Source organism: Lissotriton vulgaris, chromosome 8 (assembly GCF_964263255.1).
Source record: "Lissotriton vulgaris chromosome 8, aLisVul1.2, whole genome shotgun sequence".
Lineage (NCBI taxonomy): Eukaryota > Metazoa > Chordata > Amphibia > Caudata > Salamandridae > Lissotriton > Lissotriton vulgaris.
Window position 1 is genome coordinate 1,396,618,226 of NC_141696.1, and position 21,760 is coordinate 1,396,639,985.

At 47.5% G+C, this 21,760-nt stretch overlaps 1 protein-coding gene across 1 annotated transcript in view; it reads left to right on the plus strand.

Annotated features, from left to right (window-relative positions):
- LOC147698809 (E3 ubiquitin-protein ligase TTC3-like) overlaps positions 1-21,760 on the plus strand; it is a 1,497,644-nt gene that overhangs the window by 1,413,586 nt on the left and 62,298 nt on the right. Inside the window, exon 43 of the mRNA XM_086935406.1 lies at positions 12,996-13,137. Within this exon, the coding sequence (XP_086791532.1) occupies positions 12,996-13,137 (142 nt within the window). The remainder of the gene's footprint in view (positions 1-12,995; positions 13,138-21,760) is intronic.

Consider the following 21,760-nt stretch of genomic DNA (forward strand, 5'->3'; position numbering starts at 1 on the left):
AGATTCTCTACTGGCAAAGATTGCAGTGGTTGGGAACTGAAATTTTGAATGGGACTCGCGGAGGGTGGTTGGTTGGAGCGGGCCTGTTGCTTGCAGATGACATGGGGGGAAGAAACTGACTTGGTGAGGGTTGATGACTTGGTGAAGAATTTTGAGTTGCCCTCATGAGGCACTCCGAAGCGGTGTTCTGATAGTCAACTAATGATACAAAGATAAAGACATCCGGTATTAAAACAGGCTTGTTGTTTGATGTTTGAGAGGATTGAAACAAGTGCTCACTTGGCTCAGTAGATTGAGGAAGGTCACAAAGCTTGATTGCCTCGGAGGCTTGGGGGGATGAAGAATGCTTCACTCCACCGGGTGCTTTTTTGAAATAGTCCAAAAGAGAGAAGGATTTTGAAGCGTTCGGGGGTGTTGCGTGAGAGGAATGTATGTTGCTGTTATGTTGCCCTCCGTTGGGTAGAGAATTAAGAGAATTAAGAGCCTTCGGTGTGACCATAGAGGGCAATGGGTTCGTGAGGTTGACTGGGGCACCCGCCAACTCTGTGGACGGCCGTTTTGATTTCTTTCGATTTAGTGCGGAAGGTGCTTTTCTTATTTTCCCGGATCTCATCCCTTTCGTTGGTATGCGAAATTGTTCTGGGTCTGTAAGTTGAGGAACTAGTTCAGGTGGACCCTCTGCCGTCCAGTCTCTTGTTGACAGCCATACCAAAATGTGGTCCCAAAGGTCAGGGGGAGTCGTGAAGAACCCAGGAGTGCTGAATCTTGTCTTGTCCTGGGCGGCAAGAGCAATTAGCAATGAGCGTGGCGCGCAGGCACCCCCCGCTCTCTTTGTCCCAGCACAACCCCTCGCCGTTCACTGCCTGCAACCACCTGTCCGCTACTCCTAAGGCTAATCCAAAGGCCTGACACCTATAGCTGACTCCCAGGCCCCCGCCCCAAGTGCAGCCTCCACAGCTAACAGGCCAAGCAAAGCCAGGTGAAGACGCAGTGGGGGGGGGAGGTACCGGGTGAGCCGCCACGGGCCAGTTCCCGTCTGGCGGTAGAGCCGGCAGTGATGGCAATGGGTAGCTGGGGACGGGGGGGAGCAGAATCAGGGCTTACCAGGACTAGGCAAGCAGGCACCCAAGAGTGGCAGGCCGAGGGGAAGGGGGGCGGAGAGAGGGGGCAGAGCACAGAGCAGAAACTGGAGGAACCAGAACTGAGGCTGAGGCAGCTCGAAGAGGCTGAATAACAGCCCGGACAGTTGACTTGCACCGGGCGGCTGGGGGTGAAACCGAACTGGGTCAAGGACAGTACGGGGAACAAACGGGGAGCAGAACAAAGGGTCAAGGTTTTGGCTAGGACCTCAAATGCCGAGTAAAAAGGGCAAGGTCTAACACGGTGCTGACTGACAGCGAGCCCAAGTGCAGCACGATTCAACTGCACCGGGTGTCCGTAATCCTAAATCAACTCGGGACTTGGGACTCACCTTGGCTCTCTGAGCCATGACAGCCGGCCCTCAGATGCTCAATTGCCACTTTCTCATGCAATTTACTCGTCCCTGCCGTCCCCAGCCTTCGCTGCCTCTAAGGACCTCTTCCGGCCCCACCGCCACTGCTGCAACCACCTCCGTAGCCTACAGCCGCCTGTGCTCCGCTCCGCCCACAGCCCGCGTCCACGCCACTACCCGCGTGCACGCTCACTCAGCAGCACTGATGTCCGTAATTCGCGCCCAAAAACAAACCAAGCATACAGCCCATGTTTTATTACTGGCCGCCCCATCACACCTCTTCCAGCAGCAGTACTGAGTTAAAGAACCGAGCCATAGCTGCCGCAGTATAATGTTCTCTACTCCTTTTAAAATAGAATGTGCATAAGCACACAGAAGGCTGTAGCTACAACATCCATTACTGCTGCAATAGAAGCTATGCCTTATCTGGTAGAGAAATGATCTAGCCCAAATTCCTTACATTTGAATTTCCCAGGCGTCAGACTGTAACTGTAAGATTTTTCTAAGAGCAATACCCCTGCACGTCGGTAGGTGGCAAGTGACGTCATACACGCTGGAAGTGACGTTCGCATTGCCTATATAGGTGCCACCTTAACACACTGACGTCAGTTACTTTAAACGACTTTCCAAGCCAGAAGCGGAGAACCATGAACTGGAATGACATTGGTGTGTTTCTGATAAGCCCTGACTCTAGAAACCTGTCTGCAGTTCAGGAAGGGTCGGTGGGTGGGTAGGTAAGGAATCTGCAACTAGATCATGTCTCTACCTGATAAGGCACTACCGAAGGGAAGTAATTTGTCCATCTGATAGAGACATCTAGCCTCAGCTAGAGGGATGCCGAGGAGCGTAGAAAGTGGGTAAGGCAGCAGATTGCCCCACATAGAATGGTGTTACCACTTTCGGTAAGAAAGATGCCCTAGTGCAAAGCACCAACTTATCAGGGAAGATGGTCAGGTAATGAGACTTGGATGACAGAGCCTGCAATTCACTCACCCTCCTGTCAGATGTCATTGCCACTAAAAAGGCTGTTTTGATAGTAAGCAGCAGGAGGGGACAATTCTGCAGAGGTTTGAATGGAGCGCACATTATAAATGTGAGAATTAAATTAAGGTCCCACTGAGACATAATGAAAGGGGAACGTGGGAACAAATGTACCATGCTGTAGGAAGCTGGGTCTCTGTGTGATATATCAATAACTTGACATACCATGCAAAGAGTCCACTGGTTCCCTTAAAAGTGGACAGAGCCTTGCTATGCAATCCCAAAGTGCTGTGTTACGGGTAGTGTGGTCGAGCAGCCCTTTGGCTTAACACCGTGGAGTGTAAGACATTTGCAAATATACACACAGTGATTAATAAATGACAGTACGAATCAAAAAGGAGATCCACACCAATTTATAAAAATTGCCAATATATTTATGTATGTTTAGGTACCAGGGAAAAATCATTCAGGTAAGTACAGTTTAAAATAGCAGGTTTGAAGTAAACAGTTGTTTGATACTTTCAATTCTGATTAAATCACTTTGCAGCAATGTTAAGCTATGAAGAAAACATGTGAGGCACACATTTACTTAACAATGACTTACGGATCCCTTCCCTAGAACTTGAAGTGAGTATAGGGTAAGGTCCAAGGCAGCACCAATGGGTCACCTCAGGAGGCACTAGGGTGTCAGGGTGCAGAGGTGATTTTTTCAGCATCGGTAGATTTTGAGTGATTTTTGATACTTCAAATCGGAATTGAGTCTTCAGCGTAATGTTAAACTATGCAGGAAAAACCCACGCAGCATCTGTGTACTTAGCATTGACTTTCGGAACCAATCTTCTGGACTTAAGGTGAGTATGGGGCAAGGTCCAAGACGGCACCAACAGCTCACTTCCGGAGGCTCTGGAGCATCCAGGTGTAGAGGTGCATTACAGTGTTGGGTGCCCAATTCACTTCTATGGAGGATCAGTCCGGTCATAAAGAGGGGGGCCAGTGGAACTGACCCGGCAAAGGGGCTTAACTCTTACGATGTCCAGGGACAAGGGGGCAGCTTCAGTTCTCTTCTCCAGGGGCAACCAGTAAACGTGTCCTTAGGCGTCGGGTTGTTGTCACCCGAGCAGTCCACTTAAGGGGGCCTGCACAAAGAGGCTGCAGGCGTCGTTAGCAAGTCCAAGGTGGGCTTTGTCTCTGCTGGAGTTGGGGACCACGCTGGCACCATTGGCCCCCTTCAACTCGGCCTTGGAGCAAAGGGTGCAGCAGTGCTTTCCAGTGTCGGGTGTTTGGTAGTCCGGAGGCCTCGCAGCAGTTCTTGGGTTCCTGCAGGATGCAGGGGAGTAGCTCTGTTACTCCACAGGAGACTCTTGGTTCTTTTTCGATGGCAGGTAGTCCTCCCAGGCTTTTGGAGTGACAGCTGCAGGGCGAGTCGACTTTGGCGCAGTTGTCGATGAGGTGTGGAGACAGTCTGGCTGGGCTGGGGCAAAGTCAGTGGCTTCTCCTCTTCTCTGCGTTCTCTGCTCTTTGGTCCTTCTTCTTTTTTGGTCATCAGGAATCTGCCTCGCTGGTGCTGGGGCCTCCTTTAACTACTGAATTTAGGGGCATTGGAGGGAGTGCTAGGAAGTAGCTAATGGGCTACTTACTTTTATGGTGACTGCACCCTGGTATGACCACTTATGTTAAGAAGTGGGCATAACCCTGACCCCGTTTGGTTAATTCTCTCCCAGACAATATGGAGCAATCGGACGAGAGGGTCCACATCACCTGCCGTACCCTAGGGGCCGTGCCGGAAGAATGTCTGCACCTCTCCTAATATATCTAATTTTCCCACCTATCCTCCTGCCAAAATTGGAACAGGACAGGGGGTTGGCATCCTCTCCTATGAGAGAAACCAGAGTCTCATACCAAACATGGAGGGGCTGCTTTGAAGCTTCTTAGCTTTGTCAGGCTAATCTGCAGGTCATCTCGTGGAAGGGGTAGAAGACACCCCTGCCAGAGCTGGCCTAGTTACTGGTCTCCCGAGAGTAAAGGTCCTCACCATTGGTGGTCAGGAATTCATCTCCGATATTGATACAATGCAAGGCCTAGATCACCCATGAAAGTGTTAAACCACCACGCCCAGTCTATTCAGATGTCTCACGGACACCTTTATGTCCCTTTTTCATAGGATCAAACCTCTTCCCGGCTATAATGTACAGTTAGTCTGTTTGATCCTAAGTCGACAGAACTGTCCCCATGTTTTAGGATTTTTAGTAATTGATGAAAAGGATGCTAATTGTGTTTTGTATGTATATTTTTCTATTTATCATATCCCACATGGGGACACCAACATGACCATCTGAGGGATGGGGTTGCAATGGTGGGCACACCTCTCTTACTCACTTAGTTTTCCCACTGATTCTCCCGCTTGAAGTGGAGGTCAGAACCGCTGGGAGCCAGTTGCCGGAGGCAGCAAAGGAAGGGTCTGCTTACAGAGGCAGCAAGCCTTTGAAGCTTCCCCTTCATGCACCCAGCCCATCCTGGGGGCGGAGGCTTGACACCCCTTCCCAGGATGGGCTTTGTTTTTGTACCCAGAAGGAGGAGTACCTCTACCCAGGGGTCCATAAACCAGTCTGGCGGGGGCAAATGGTGTGTGGCCATTAAAGAACCACACCTGGGTTGGTCGTTTTTCAGGGGGCTTCTCAAAGATGCCGTCTGAGTGCATTTTACATAAACTCAAACTCTGGCATCAGTGTGGGTTTAATGTGCTGAGAAGTTTGCTACCAAACTTCTCAGGTTTTAGTAAAGCCAATATGTATCTGTGGAGTTGGTAAAGACCAACTCCCAGACCATATCCTCTTTATGACTTTACTGCACTTACAATGTCTAAGATTGGACTTGAACACTGTAGGAGTGCAGTGCTCCTGCAACTGCACCCTCACCTGTGATCTAGTGCATCCTGCTAGTGGGGTGACTTACCTAGGCCATAGGCAGTGGATTACAGGCATGGCACACAGGGGCTGTGTGACATGTCGACTCTTCCCTGCACCAAAACACGCAGCCTGCAATGGCAGTGTGTGGGTATTAAGGTGCAGGGCCCCTAAGGGTGGCACAATAGGTAGTGCAGGCCTTAGAGGCCTTCCCTGGTCACAGTGCCCTTGGATCCCTTGGGTCCGTTTCAGAAGGAGCATATCTGTGGCCAGAGATTGCCAATTGTGTGTACACAGGTACAGGTTTGGGAAAGAACGCAGGCCCTGGGAACCTGATTGGCAGGGAACCAGGCACACCAAGTCAAAGTGTATCAAATGTCAGGCAAAAAGTAAGGGGTAACCATGCAGAAAGGGACACTTTCCTACACACAGTGAAGCCATACTGAGTACATGGGCTGGGAGCTTGTAACAATGACTTCACCGAATTCCAAGATGTTTGGTACCAAACATCTCAGATTTTTGAGCCTTCCCTGATACCAGTGTTGGGTTCATTACTAAATGCACTCAGAAGTGCCCCCTGAAAACCCACCAACTCACTAGTGTGTGCCTGATGGTCTGCACGAGCCTCCCACTTCTAGATATGTTTCTGTTTCCCTGAGGTGGGAGCCTTTTGTTCTCGTGGGTCAGAAACAAAGCCTACTCTGGGTGGAGGTGCTGGAGCGCTATAAAAACAACAGGGTTACGTCCAGGTCCTTCGGACTTTCCATTGCCCCTCACCACCCGCAATCTGCCTTTGGCACCTTTCGTTGCCCCGGAAGGGGCTTCCACCCGTGTCTAAACCTACCAAACCACCACAGTGCTGAAGCTCTCCTACCTCTGTGTGCCCAAGGATAGGCCAAGGATGAGGTACCCACAGACCTAGTGGGTGGCACATGCAAAGGTAAGACCGGTCCACTTCAACCCCCCGCCCCCTCCCCCCCACCGGCAGCCACAGCCTCTAAATATATATAATCTGTTCTCTTACTAGCATGGGCACCCAGTGGGGGGAGGAGGCAGGATCCACCAAACCGGTGAGTTTTGCATATCGTCCGAACAAACTACTCCCTCCCCTTCATAACTACCCCACTCACCATGCCATCCACTTATGACAGGTTGAAGGGGAACTACCTATTCCTTCTCTGCCAGGAAGTGACAGCTCTCTTCGCTAAGGGAGCTATAGAGAGGGTGCCGATGCCAGAAGTGGGGTTGATTGCTACCCCCCACTTTGTGGTGCCCAAAAAAGGGCCTTCGTCCTAGCCTAGACCTTTGCCCTCTAAATATCTTCCTCAAGAAGGAGAAACTTAGGAAAGGCTCACCTTTGCTCAGGCTGAGCATGTTCATCCGTCCACCGATCAGACTACCTATTCAGGAGAATCTTCTGTTGCAGAAGAACTTCTTGCGTGTAGATTGAACAGCGACTGTTGACAGCTTTCGACTTTCCTCCTGAAGTCTGCAACAATCTCTTGGCATCCAGGTTTCCCTCTGCCAAGATGGTATACGCATGCCATTAGTGAACATTTGTGGCATAGTGTATAAAAAGACAGATTGATACCCTTTTTGCCCCCCCCTATTTCAGGTTCTTCTCTTTATTCTTTCTCTTGTCCGGCATGGCTCTGCTCTGGTCACTCTCAAGGTCTACCTTCCTGCTATTTTGGCTTTTCTGCGCTTGCCCGATCAGTCATCCCTCTTTTATTGTAGATAGATTTTTGAAAGGTGTGCAACATCTGTTTCCGCCTTTCCCTTTCATTATGCCTCAGTGGGACCTCAATCTTGTTCTCACTTTCGTTATGTGTGTCCCTTTTGAGCCTTGCACAATTGCCTTCTCAGGCTCCTTACCATCAAGATGGCCTTTCTCATGGCGATAACATCTGCACAGAGGGTCAGCTAGCTTCACATTTTGTCATCCAAGCCTTCGCACTTGAACATCTATCTAGACAAAGTGGTGCTTCGTACGAGAGCTTACTTTTTATCGAAAGTGGTCACTCCCTTTCCTATAAGCTAGTCTATCATTCTGCCTACTTTTTACGCCCTGCCACACCCCTCTAAGATGGAGGATCAACTTCACCGTCTGAACCTAAAAAAGTGGTGGTGTTCTTCTCAGATGGCACACGATAGATCCGTGTGAATGACCAACTCTTTGTGGGGTATGCTGGAGCGATGACAGAATGAGCTGTGCAGAACTGGACCATCTCCGGATGGATCAGTCTCTGTATCAAGATCTGCTATGCATTGGCCAAGAAGCAACCCCCTGAGGACTAGCGGGCTCATTCCAGCAGAGCTAAAGCTTCCACTACTGCGTTAGCACGCGGAGTTCTGGTCCTGGATATCTGCCAGACAGCAATGTGGCCTTCCTTGCACACGTTAACAAAACACTACTGATTGGACAACCAAGTCTGTCGGGATGGGCACTTTGCCCGTTCGATCCTGCAGGACTTCCTTGTATGAGATTGTCTGCAGACCCACGTCCGGAAATTATCCTTGGGTATCTATTCAAACAGTTACAAATCTGCTGCACAAGTCTCTATCAGATGAGCAAGTAACTTATCTTTGGTGACTCCTTATCTGGTAGAGACTATATAAAGCTGCAGATTCCTTACTGTTCCACCCATCCATCCTGCTCTGCAAAGGGATTTCTAGGGACAAGGCTTTCCACACCAGTGGTCGGTGTTCTTCATGGCTCAGCGCTCCTGGCGTGAAAAGAAACTGACGTCAGTTTGCGGGGGTTTTGCCTGTATAGGCACCGTAAATGTCACTTCTGGGGCAGATGCCTCCGACAACGCCAAGCAGAGCCAAATGACAACACCTACCAGCGCAAAGGGGTACTGCTTGAGGAAAAATATCCGGAACAATTCTGATGTCTGGAGATAATTTAAAAGGAATCTGCTGCTAGATAGTCTCTACCAGATAAGGCATTGCCAAAGGTATGTAACTTGTTTATTCAGTTTATACTCAACTGCTTCAGGAATTTTCAAGCATCCATGATCATGATAATCACAGGTTGGCTTAAAAGTACTTGGTATGTGGTATCTACATCATTTCACAAGGGCAGGTCAGACATGCTGTTTTTCTGCTGCTTTTAGCACAGATCGAACAGTTCATTATTTAACTTTTGGCTCCTAAAGTCACAATCCAATGGTTCACTTGCAGGGTTACCGTACATATACATTTTCCTACAGTAAGTATAAAATAAGACTTCTCACAAGTCTCCCAATTCACTGACCAACCCAGAGTACACCCCCCATCGTCCCCATATCTTAGCGTTTTTTACACGGACAGCCTCTGGCTCTGTAGATCAGCTCCTAAGTCTTAGCGCACCAGTCCATGTACATCTGAAAATATTAGGTAGAAGCTTTGACTGTGTACATTTGCTATGTTCACAGTGGGAGCCACAATTGGTACAAGCTCTATGATGACTCCGCTGTTTTTGTCCTTGCATAGCTGCAATGTAAAATTTGAAAGACAATGTTGTGGTCTTCAAGGTGAAACAGATTTCCTTACTGAATGTGGTGCTAGGATGTCATTTTAATTAGTTGATCAGTTGCCAGCATTTCTACCTCGTCAACCATCGAAAGGCCTGTTCCCTGTTGAATGACTCCTGGTGGCCGGTGGGAGTGGGGGAATGCCCCTGCCCCGTGACTAAGGTTAGAAACCTTGGAGTTGTCTTCGATGACCAGTTAAACTTTTCTGCTCAGGTAAGCAGCCTTACCTCTTCCTGCTTCTTTCTAATAAAAGCCTTGAGAAATATATTTCCTTTTATCGCTCAGGAACTACAAAAGACGGTGGTGGTGGTGGCTCTTCTGCTATCCAAACTTGACTATTGCAATGCCATGTTGTTGGGGATTGATAAAACCCGGATGATAAAGTTGCAGTCCCTACAGAATGCCGCAGCAAGGCTGCTTTTAAATATACCTAGAGGTCAATCCACCTCGGCAGGAATCCGAGCATTGCATTGGCTCCCTGTGCAGCAGCGCGTGGAATTCAAGGCCCTATGCCTGGTTCATAAAGCATTGTATGGGGGAGGGGCCAGGGACATCCAATTTTTTTTTCACCTTTTACCTCCGCTCAGGCCCTTAGGTCCAGTAATTTAGGCCTCCTCCGGATTGATAGGAGTAGGTGGGTAAGATGGGGTGGCAGAACTTTTTCGTACTGTGTAGCAAAGTTATGGAACAATATGCCAATATATTATTCCAACCAAATCGACAATCCTTCAGGAAAGACTTGAAAACGTGGCTGTTTACTCTGATCTAGCTTCCTGGTAACACATGCTCTACCATTGTCTTACACACCAGTGCCTAGACGCCCTGGCATTCTAGCGCTATACAAACATATATCCTATCCTAAAGTAAAATAGGAACACGTATAGTGGGTGGACAGAAAAATAGCACTGATTCATTGAATCTCAAAGTCTAATGAACATAGACAGTCAACTGTTTCTGGCTTTTGGTAGTACTTCTTGTAGGAAGCTGGCTTTTTATATAGTGTACCAATGTAGGGGTACACCATGCAAAAAACCCAGACAGCCCTTTATTAGTTTACAGGAGCCTACTTTAATAATCCCAAGTGCTCTATTTGTGGTAGTGTGGTCCAGCAGTTTAGGCTTACCAGAAGTGAGTGATAAGCATTTGTTTCACACACAGACTCAATAAATGAGACACTCACTAAAGAAGAAAATCGAGATTAATATAGGAAAATGCCGCATATTTTTATATACTTTTAAACTTCTAGATCATCGGAATCAGGTAAGTAGTTTTGGAGCAATAGATTTTACTGTAAAGCAGTAAAGAGCTCAAATAATGGTTTTTGAGGTATGAGCCTAGAACGTGGTAATTTTATCCTATGGGAGAAACATACACTGTATACATATACTTGCGAGCTGCTGTTGAAGGTACCTTTTAGAACTTAAGGTGCTTAGGGGCCAAGGGCCACAGAACCACCTGCAGTTCAAGTTTACCTGCCCTGTTGCGTCCAGGTGCAGAGGTGCTGGTTGCATTGGGAGTCTTGTGTACTACATGTTAAAGTCAATAGTCAAAAGAATGCAAGTGGGGACTTGGCGACACGTCCGGCAGAACCCAAAGGTGGGCTCGGCGTGTGAGGGTCTCTGGAGCAAGGGGACACAGTTGGTTTCTGTGGATCTGGACTGAGGGGTTTGAGTGCAGAGGTGTTTGGCCTACTGGCCACTTGCTTTGTAGGATGTCACAGTTGTCGTCAGTTTTGCAGAGGAGGGGAAAGTAGGACCGCTGGGCCACTCTTGCTGTGGTTCTTGCTGCCTTTGAAGTCCCTCGACATGCAGGGCCGTTTTCCTCTGTGGTGGCGTCCGCACTGGACACAAACTAGCCTAGGTTGATGCAGGTACTCCGGTATATAGGGTGTTGGTGCAGGGGGGCTCCTGCAGGGTCTAGCATAGACTAATCTGTCCATCTGGTGTCGGGGGGGGGCAAAATACTGAATTATGGGGCGTTAAGGGGAGTGTAGGGTAGTAGCCAATGGGCTACGTACCCCTGGGGTGACTACACCCCCTATATGACCACTTCCTGTGAGGAGTGGGCATAATCCTGACCCAGAGTTCCTAGTTTCACCAAAACCAGGATGGTGAAATCCTTCTTCGACTGTCCACTTCAGGTGGCCCACCATAGAGGTGTGTCTTGCCTGTGTGACACCTTCTGACTAGCTAATTTCCTGCCTGCTCTGGTGCCAAACGGGCCCTAGGGCAGGGGGTGGCATTGCCCGGGTTGTGGGGAGAAGCCAGGGTCGCATAACAAATGTGGCAGAGGCTTTGAAGTCTGTGGCCCTGATATGTTAAATTATTTGCCATCCTTCTGAAGGAGGTGGAACACCTTCCTCCGGAGCAAGCATTCTTTCTGGCCTCTGAGAGCACTGGCTCTCACCTACAGGGGTCAGCAACATGTCTGTAGTGGCAGGCTGGACGATACCAGTCAGCCAACACATTAGAGGACTAGTGGGTTTCCAGGGGGCACCTCTAAGGTGTCTTTGGGGCGCATGTCACAAATCTGATACTGGCAACTCAATAGATTTATTGAGATGAGGTGTTTGATACCAAATACCATTATTTGACTGAAGCCTTTATGTAGCTGGGTAACTCATAATGACCATTGCCCATTACATACCTTTAAAATGGCCTCCTGATCACTTCCAATATCTTAGAAATTGAGCTGGACATCACAGGGGCATATCTGCTCATGCAGATTTGCCCTGATATGTAATATAATGCACCCTGCCTTAGGGCTCTAATGCATGCTGTAGGATAAGAAAGGCTGTGCACTTGGGCATTGCACACAGGGAGGGTGCAATGTTGTGTTTTCAGAAGGGCTCACGCCTTGTCACCGCATCCTTCAATGGCAGTCTACATGCAGTTTTAGTATGGGTCCCTTTGGGTGGCATCATACATGATGCAGCCCATCGGGACCCTCTTTAGTACTCATGCCCTGGGTACCACAGGTGCCATCTACCAGGACTTACAAGAGTGCTAATGTCCTTGCCAATTGGGGTACAGTTGAGCATGTTTTTTAAAACAAGAGCACTGGCACTGGGGTCTGTTTAGTATTGTTTATCCAGTCAAGAATAACAGTAAAAGTGGGCAAAAATGGGGGCGACCAAGTGAAAAAGGGGCACTTTCCTACACTTTTAACTGCATCGTTTTTGCAGACCAAACAATATCCAGGTGCATTGTGGTTTGCATCCATGAATAACCTGAAATTGCCCACAAAATTATCCCTGAAGGAATTATTGATCATTCAACAAGGAGCAGGCTGTGAATTGTCCTTTATTTTGGGTGGGGCGCCTTTGCCAGGCATTTGTGGAGTGGCAACTTGTTCTTTTCTACATATATTTGTTCGCTATAATTGTGTTGACTTGGATGGTAGGAAAGAAGGCTTGTTTGCAAAATCAATGTTTCAGAACATTTTCTTTCTTCCAAATTTCTTTAGGGTTATTAATGTGTTACGTAAGTCTATCGAATCTTTCAAAGAAAAAGAATCTTCAGCTGTGATAGTATTTGTTAGAAGAGAAAGTGATGCACCTTTGGTAACTAAGTTCCGTAGAATTGATTTGTTTCCTTTGCAGTTTCCCAGTAGGCGGCCTCTTCTCAATGTCTTTCTATTATTGAAAGCCTGCAGGGCTAGACAATTATAGGAACTGAAGGGTGTTTTGCGGGTCGACACCAGTATCACACTTATCCTCAAAGCTGCCAGATGTTACAGAACGCCATTACAGAACCCTGAGACAAAAGATGCGGCACGGGCGCTGCAACAGCGTGCACAAAGCTTTTTTAGGGTATCAGCTTGCAGCTGTAAAGTTCTAAAAATAATTTCCGGGTATCAAATGACTTTATTGAGAGTTGGGTGGAAGGGGGGTATCTGCCAAAAACTGATGGATGTACAATCTGCCATACAAAGACTGCAACTGGCAGACAGATCATAAAACACATTTTGGATGATATACTGCTGTGCCACACTGTAAATAAGGACCAAATTTCATCAGAAACAATGTCACTGAAAGTGGGTAGTATGGACACCTATAACAATTTCACTAATCTTATGGCTTTTGTTTTATTTTTTTTTAAGTGCTGAACTTTCCAACTTTGTAAAAGAGACTCGAGGTAAAAACTGGAGCAGTTTTTCTGGCTTAGATTCCAATGAGGTTGTCAGCAGAGTGACCGAATTTATATTGGATTATCAAAGTAAGACGTCACCACATAAAGAAATGGTGAGTAATTTCTCTATCACTAACAAGTATACACCAAAAGTCTTAACATTTATTTTTAAAGTGCAATTAGAAAGTTATTTTTATTTTCTTAGTGTAAGTAACAAAAAATATTATAGTTGCTTAAATATTTGTAAGGAAAACCCCTGCTATGAATAGCCACCACTGATCCCCATGATTTCTATTCAATAACTGTTGTCCCTATTTTGGCTACATTTATGGAGATTCTCATTGATAAACATCTCCTATGTAAACACTAGTGTGATTTTAAACAGGACTGCAAGCACAACAAATGTGATGAAGTTTGAAGTATTAATAAAAAACACTGTTGATACATTCTGTATCAGCATAGGCTGCTGGAGGTTTACTCCTAAAACGTGTCTTCCAGTCAACAGTACAAGCTCTGGTTTTGTCCCAGGCGGACTATGAGAATGTTCTTCTCACTGAAATATCTATGGTTAAACTAACTTCCCTGAAGGCAGGCCTTCATGCAGCTGCTTGCCTGTTTGGTTACCACTGCTTAGCACTTTGTCCACATTACCTCTATCCTTAAAGTCACTTCCAATCCATGATAGATTTACTTTTAAACTGGTTATCTGCCTCACAAAATCCTTTACTCTAAATCTTTAGCAATAGTTGACTATTACTCCAATGCTAGAGACTATATGTTTTAAGAAACAGCAAGCTCTCCCTTTGTCATTCTTAGGGTGCCTTTAATATTGGCTTTAACAATATGTTGCTTGCTGTCTCGGCACTCTTAATCCCTTTTTCCTCCCTGTCCTTGCGGATTGTCTTTCTATATTATTCTCAAATGATTTATAAAAACTTTTTAATTTAGTCCAGCAATTAGACACCTAGAAATTAAAAGAGATAATTTTACACTGCTGGATTCCTCCTGTTCATAGAATTAGGTTCTACAATTTTGAGGGAACCTCCATCTGCACTCCTCACACTGTTTGGGCCAGCGACAGAGCAGACAATGGTTACTTGTGAACAGTTGTTTCAATTAGCTTGTTGCACTCAAACCTCAATACTGTTGGCTTCAAAATTGTCGATCACCAGGTCCACCCCTTTTTATACTTGATCCTCAAAGCACCTAGCCTGAGCACTCCCAAATGAGTGTGGGATTTAAAGATGTTCGAAGTGACGATGATCGTGATTATTTCTGGGTGAATATAGTGTATTTGCCTCTGGTTGTGTGATACACGTTTGTTGTGCAAAGAAACAATTGTGGTATCTAATTGTAATGAATTTATTGTGTAAGTGGATGCTATTTGAGTAGTCTCTGTGAGATGTGTCATGTAGCAGAGTATTTCACCAGTAGTCATTTATGTAGCTCATTACGTCCCAGTAACATTTATACACTTGGTAGAGTTGTGTGTATTTAAATGACTGACTTAAGTTTTATCTGAACTTGTAAATAGTTAATGTGTTTTAAATGGAACCTTCCTACAGTTGGACTGAGCTCATTTTAATGAAACTGTGCTTACCCCAGTATTGGAACTTTCATAGATTCCCATGCTTTGTATCATTCCCCGTCGTCGGAATGGGAGCCTCGGTAAATAGAAAATACCATAGTAGTAAGCACAAAGTGAAAAAATAGGCTTAGGCCTCATCTCATTTTGTAGCTTATCCACCTCTTTTTGTAAAAGAGACCAAACTTTTGCAGTAGCCAATCAGAGCAGCCTCACCCCATAGAACCTTCCTGAGAGAAGCTCAGAGCCTCAGATTTTCTACCGCACGTTGTGCAAGGGAGTCTCCATTGAGCTCTGCTCAGTTTCTTCAATTTCTAAACTACTTTTTTCAACAACTTGGATTTCTTTCAGTCATGTCTGACAAAGAGAAAAAAGCCCTTTTTAGAGCCTGTGCTACTTGCTCCAAGAAGAGGTTGTTTGTCGAAGACAAACATATGGACTGTATATACTGCCTGTATCCGGACCATAAACCTACAAGCTGCCAGATTTGCAGGACCTTCTCAGCGAAGACCTTCAGGGACAGGGAAGGACGTCTCCTCACATGGCTTCAGAAGATGAAGGACCGTAAGGACATTGTGTCTTCAGACAGTGAGGGCTCCTCGTCGATGGTGTCATCTAAGAAGTCTCAGAAGAGGGGTAGGTCTCCCCCTTCTACTTCAGGCGAGTCCCTTCACAAGGCCTTACCAGGGACCTCTGATAGGTCTGACAGGCCTGCTTCCCTAAAATCTCCTCACCACGGTGAAAAGGAGAGGCAGGGTAAGCCTGAGGAGTCGCAACCCTCAAAAAAGGTGAAAAATGTTACAACTATCTCTTCACCTCCCTCTGAGAAGGATAGTGGGGTCAAGAAGCCTTCGACTTCAGTACAGGAGGTCATTTCGGACAAGAAACAGCGGTCGTCGACGGTGAAAAACACAGGTACGTCGACGACGGCTATAAAAAAGGATATCTCTGTGAAAGTTGCCTCGTCGACGGGCTCGTCGACGACGGCTGCGTCGACGACGCCTGCACCGTCGACGGTATTCAAGGCACCTGATACCTGTTCGTAGTCGACGAAGATCACCATCTCCACGTCGACGACGATGACAGCAAAGATGGCTTCGACGGCGATGACGAGGACGACGTCGATGACGACCGTGTCGACGACTCCTGTTTCCATGCTGCTGACGACGAGTTCGTCGACGATCCCGTCGACGCTCCTTCCATCGTCGACGATGAGTTTCTGCTCGTCGACCACGCAATCCTCGACGACGAGAGCAGTATCTTCGTCGGCGCTTCCGTCGTCGACGCAGTCCCTTAAAGAGTTACTGTCGACGACGACGACCTCGTCGACGATGTCGTCGACGACGGAATCATCTGAAAAACCTGTTTTTTCGCGCAGAAGGAAGCAGATAACACCAGAGATGACGTCTCCGCGACAGGTTCAAAAACTTCCACCTAATCTTCTGTTGGATGACGACTCTGATGAAGAGACTTTTAGTGAGTTTGGACAAGCGTATAGCCCATCTGACCTACAAGTTAAGGTTCAGGATGTTAGTTCTGAGGAAGGAGAGATGGAACACCAACACTATGTTCCTGATCATTACTATGGGGAAGAGGACACTACTACCAGGCAAATACCTTTGCAGAAGCCTTCACGTCAGGTGCAAGAAGGGATGGTGGCGATGCCATCCAGTTTGATTACGGATCTACAACTTATGTTGCAGGACTACCGGAAGCGTTTCCCTACTCCCCAAGAAGCTCAATGAGTGCGTCCTCCGACGCCTCCGCCTCAATCGTTACAGCCTGTGGCAGAACACTCTTTGCCTCCAAAAGAGCGTACCACTGCGCCTGAAGAGCGCCCACAAGAAGTGGTGCAGGTGTATGATACAGATGATGATACTGCCTCTTCTGATGCGGACCAACAAGTGGATCCTGACCAAGATCAGCAAGTGGATTGGAATCCGAATGACCCACGGGATCCAGACGTCGCTGATCCAGATAACGCTACCTCGACTCAAGCCGACGTTGGAGGTTTTCACAACCTGATGGAACGGGCTTCCAAAAGATTTGGTCTCCAGTGACCACGGTTCAGTCCGAATGTTTCTTATATGATTTTAAGGAACCATTCAGGAAATCGGTACGTTCCATACCAATCATTGAGCATGTCTGGTCTGAGGGCCTGAAGGCTATGCATATCCCGGCCACAGTCCTCCCGGTGCTACCAAGACAAGAGAAAAAGTACAAAGCACCAGATGGCAGTCCGGCGTGTCTGCTTGGTCAACCAAAACCGGACTCAGTCATTTCTCAGGCCGCCCAGAGCAAATCCAAAAATCCATCCACACCGCTAACTACACCACCAGATAAGGAGGGCAGGCGCCTGGACAATGTGGGTAAAAGATTCTCAGCAATGGCCAGTCTTCTTGTTAGGGCAGCTAATGCTTTAGCAATTCTGGGACGTTACGATCGCCAGATGTGGTGCGACCTTGCTCCATTTGTGGAGGAATTGCAGGATTCCTCTAAAGAAGAAGTGAAGAAGATTTTGCTGGAGGGGGAGCGGGCCTCTTCGGAGGTCATTGATTGTGCTATGGATATAGCAACCACAGCATTTCGAGCGCTAGCCGGTTCGGCTGTTCTGCGACGCAAGGATGGTTAAGGGCCACATGGTTGAGACAGGAAGTGCAGAATAAAATCTTGGATCTGCCATACGACGGAGAAATGCTGTTTGGCAAACACGTTGATGACGCCCTACAGGGCATAAAGAAGGACACCGATACAGCCAAGTCCTTAGGAACATTGCAATATCGCAAGGTACCCTTCAGGGGAGCAAGAGGTAGAGGATTCTCCACTTATAGAGGAGGCAATCAGAATCGCTACTCTTCCGGATCACAATCTAGCCAGACATATAAACCTCAGTACACTCAGAGGGGTTCTTTCTCTCGCCAACCGCCCAGAGGACGACAAGGGCAGCAAAGGAGAGACAACACCAGGAAACAATAGCGGCCAGGTGGCTCTTTCCACTGTTCCTGTTCCCTCATTAACACCAGTGGAGGGCAGGATTACCCATTGCCTCAACAACTGGATGGTCATTACATCGGATCAGTGGGTCCTACAGATCGTCAAAGAAGGACACACGTTGGAGTTTCAAGACCTTCCTCCAACAAGGGCGCCAGACGCCTTTCCTCCCAAACATCTCAAACTCCTTCCTCTCGAAGCCCACCAACTCTTCACCAAGGGGGCGGTAGGGCCTGTACCCCTTTCTCAGAAGGGGAAAGGGTTCTATTCCAGGTTCTTCCTGGTTCGGAAGACAAAGGACAAGTGGCGTCCAATTTTAGATCTACGGCAGCTCAACACTTATCTCGTCAAGTTGTCCTTCAGGATGGTCACTCTTCAGGACATCCTCCACCTTCTCAATCCAGGGGACTACATGGCGACCCTAGATTTGGAAGACGCTTACTTCCACGTTCCTATTCATCCAGCTCACAGGCAATATCTTCGATTTACAGTGGGCAAGAGCCACTTTCAATTCAAAGTACTGCCGTTTGGTCTCCGGTCCGCTCCGCGGATCTTTACAAAGATTATGGCTCCAGTAGCAGCCTTTCTCAGAAGACAGGCTATACAGGTCTTTCCATATCTGGACGATTGGCTGCTGAAGGCTCCGTCTGCCCAGGAGGCGTCCAGGGCAGTCACGTCCTGCAGAGAACTGTTCGAGCAACTAGGTCTTCGGCTCAACAAAGAAAAATCAGTTATATGCCCCTCCAGGACAGCGAGGTTCCTAGGGGCCATCCTGGACACAGAGTGTTGCCTAGCCTTTCCATCGGAGGAACTCCAAAGCAAGCTGATTTGTTCAGCCTGCCTTCTTCAAACTCGAAAGTCACTGACAGTTCGCAAGTACAAATCGCTTCTCGGATCGATTTCATCCTGCATACCATTGGTTCCACACTGCAGGCTCAGAATGCGTCTACTGCAGGAACAGTTGGACAAGCAATGGCGTCAGGTCACAGGCTCCTTCGACGACAGGATTGTCGTTACCCCGGAAATGAGAAGGGCAAGCGGCTGGTGGTTGCTGAAAGACAATCTTTCCAGGGGTTTATCGTTCCAACTTCCACCATCTCCCATAGTTTTGACAACAGATGCTTCCATGGAGGGATGGGGAGCGGTCCTCCAGGAGCTGAAGGTCAGTGGCCATTGGAGTCCAGTCCAAGTCAAGTTCCACATCAACCTCCTGGAACTTCTCGCTATCCGTCTGGCTCTACAAGCTTTTCTTCCGAGTATCCGCGACCGTGCAGTGCTGGTTCGTACAGACCACACCACAGCCATGCACTACATAAACAAGCAAGGCGGAACGAGATCCTCCACCCTCTCGAGGGAAGCCCAGACACTTTGGAATTGGGTAATCCAGAACAATATCACCCTTTCAGCGGTACATCTAGCGGGGACACTCCATGTCATGGCGGACGCTTTGAGTCGCCAAAGGACTGTCTCACACGAGTGGGAACTGGACCAGACCGTTCTGGAGGAGCTCTTTGCACGATGGGGGACACCATCCATCGACCTGTTTGCAACTCCCCAGAACGCCAAATGCCAGTCCTTCGCAAGCAGGGTTCACCATCGGGAATCCTTGGGGAATGCGCTTTTGATTGCATGGTCCGGCGCCTTTGTTTACGCCTTTCCTCCCATTCCGCTGATCCCGAGGTTGATCAGCAAGCTCAAGGTGGAACCGTGCAGGATGATTCTGATCGCTCCAGCAAGGCCCAGACAGCTTTGGTACTCAGAACTTCTCCTCCTCTCCCAGGACCAGCCAGTTCTCCTGCATCCTGTTCCAACACTGTTGACAATGGCTCACGGACAGGTTCTACATCCGGACTTGAAGTCTCTGCGATTGACAGCGTGGCTCCTGAGTTCCGAGAGTTACAAGGTTTAAATCTCTCAGGGGAATGTAGGGACATTTTGGCCCAGGCCCGTGCGCCTAGTACCAACAAAACCTATCGGGCTAAGTGGAAGAGATTCTGTGTTTGGTGTCGGAAGGAAGGTTTACATCCATATACTTCTGCACCGCACCAACTCTTGCCTTACATCCTTTCTCTGGCAAAATCTGGATTGGCTCCGTCTTCTGTAAAGGTACATCTAGCGGCCATTTCTAGATTCAGACGTTCATCTTCAGGTCCTTCCCTGTGGTCAGCAAGGATTATCAAACAAGTCCTGAAGGGTTTATTCAGGGTCTTTCCTCCAGTCCGGCCTCCACCACCAGCCTGACATTTGAATTTAGTCTTGTCATGTCTCATGAAAGCCCCTTTTGAGCCTATTCATAAGACTGACCTTAAGTTTCTCTCGTGGAAACTGGCTCTTCTCTTGGCCCTGACATCGGCTAGAAGAGTAAGTGAACTCCAGGCTTTCACAATTGAGGAACCTTTTCTACAATTCAAGAATAATGTTCTCATCCTAAGAACAAATCCTAAATTTATCCCGAAGGTGCCCTCAGAATTCCACCTAAATGAGCCAGTGGTCTTAAAACCGTTCTTTCCACAACCTTCCACACCCGCGGAAAGAACTTTGCACTCTTTGAACATTCACAGATGCCTGAAATTCTACCTGGAGCGGACAAAACAGTTCAGAAAATCTTCACAGCTTTTTGTTTCATTCAGTGCTCCTCGCAAGGGGTGTCCAGTTTCTAAAGCTTGTATTTCCCGCTGGATTTCCAGTGCTATACATTTTTGCTTCCAGGCAGCTGGAAAACCACTGCAGCGAGCAGTTGGTGCTCACTCTACAAGATCAATGGCTTCATCGACGGCTCTATTCGCAGGTGTCCCAATCAAGGACATTTGTAGAGCAGCGACGTGGAGCAGTGTCCACACCTTCACTCGCCACTACTGCTTGGATTCTTCTGTGAAAGAGGATGCGGCAGTGGGCCAGGCGGTTTTGAGGAACCTTTTCCAATAAGTCGGTGAGCTTTCCTTTCTATCCCGCCTTCCTGTTTGCATATTTTGTATTACTGGTTATTGTCATGCTTTATGATTCTAATGTGTATCTAGTTTTCTTATCAGAAATATGTGTGACATTTTCAGGTACACAAATTACAAAATATGCTTTTTCTATTTACTGCTGGTTACTCTGATACAAAGCATGGGAATCTATGAAAGTTCCAATACTGGGGCAAGAAAACAAGTTACTTACCTGTAACTTTGGTTCCCCAGTATTGGTAACTTTCATAGATTCCCATGCGCCCACCCGCCTCCCCTGGGAAAGCTCAGTCTTATTGTCTTGTGGTATAGCTGTTCTCAACGGCTACCAAAATCTGAGGCTCTGAGCTTCTCCAAGGAAGGTTCTATGGGGTGAGGCTGCTCTGATTGGCTACTGCAAAAGTTTGGTCTCTTTTACAAAAAGAGGTGGATAAGCTACAAAATGAGATGAGGCCTAGGCCTATTTTTTCACTTTGTGCTTACTACTATGGTATTTTCTATTTACAGAGACTCCCATTCCGACGACGGGGAATGATACAAAGCATGGGAATCTATGAAAGTTACCAATACTGGGGAACCAAAGTTACAGGTAAGTAACTTGTTTTCATCTTTTTGGTGTCTTAGACATGAGTTTGGATGAGGCCCTTAAGTTAGTGCTCCTGACAGTGTTAGAATGAGTTCTGTGCTCATGTGTAAGATTTCCTTTTTCTCATTGATGAAGTCTTTAAAAGTCTTCGTTGGTGGACTCTGCAAACAGAGGAGCCTTGAAGTAGAGTTGGGTATTCTGTGTATATTGGTGAATCTTGATGCTGCTATGCTGCCCTATGTGAGCAGGCACCAAGCTGCTCCATGTAAAGGTTAAATATGATAGGAGACAGTATGGAACCCTGGAGGACTCCACAGGTGATAGGGATCTTTGGTGACCTGGCGGTGCCCATGTGAACAAACTGGTGTTGGTTGGAAAGGTAAATAAGAATCAGTGAACGAAGTTGATGGTGAATCTTGTGAGAAGGTGGCCTGATATGCAGTGCTCACTATTCTAGTGAACACTATGTATCAGTCCAGCAACCCTTATTGATGATTGGTTGTAAGTCAACCTTATAGACCAGCTATCCTAGTAGCGTGGATACGAGCAGTCTAAGGCTAAAGACTCGAGAGGGCGTGTTAAGCCAGCTGTTATACCACATATACCCCTTGAACACCAAGTGAAAGGAC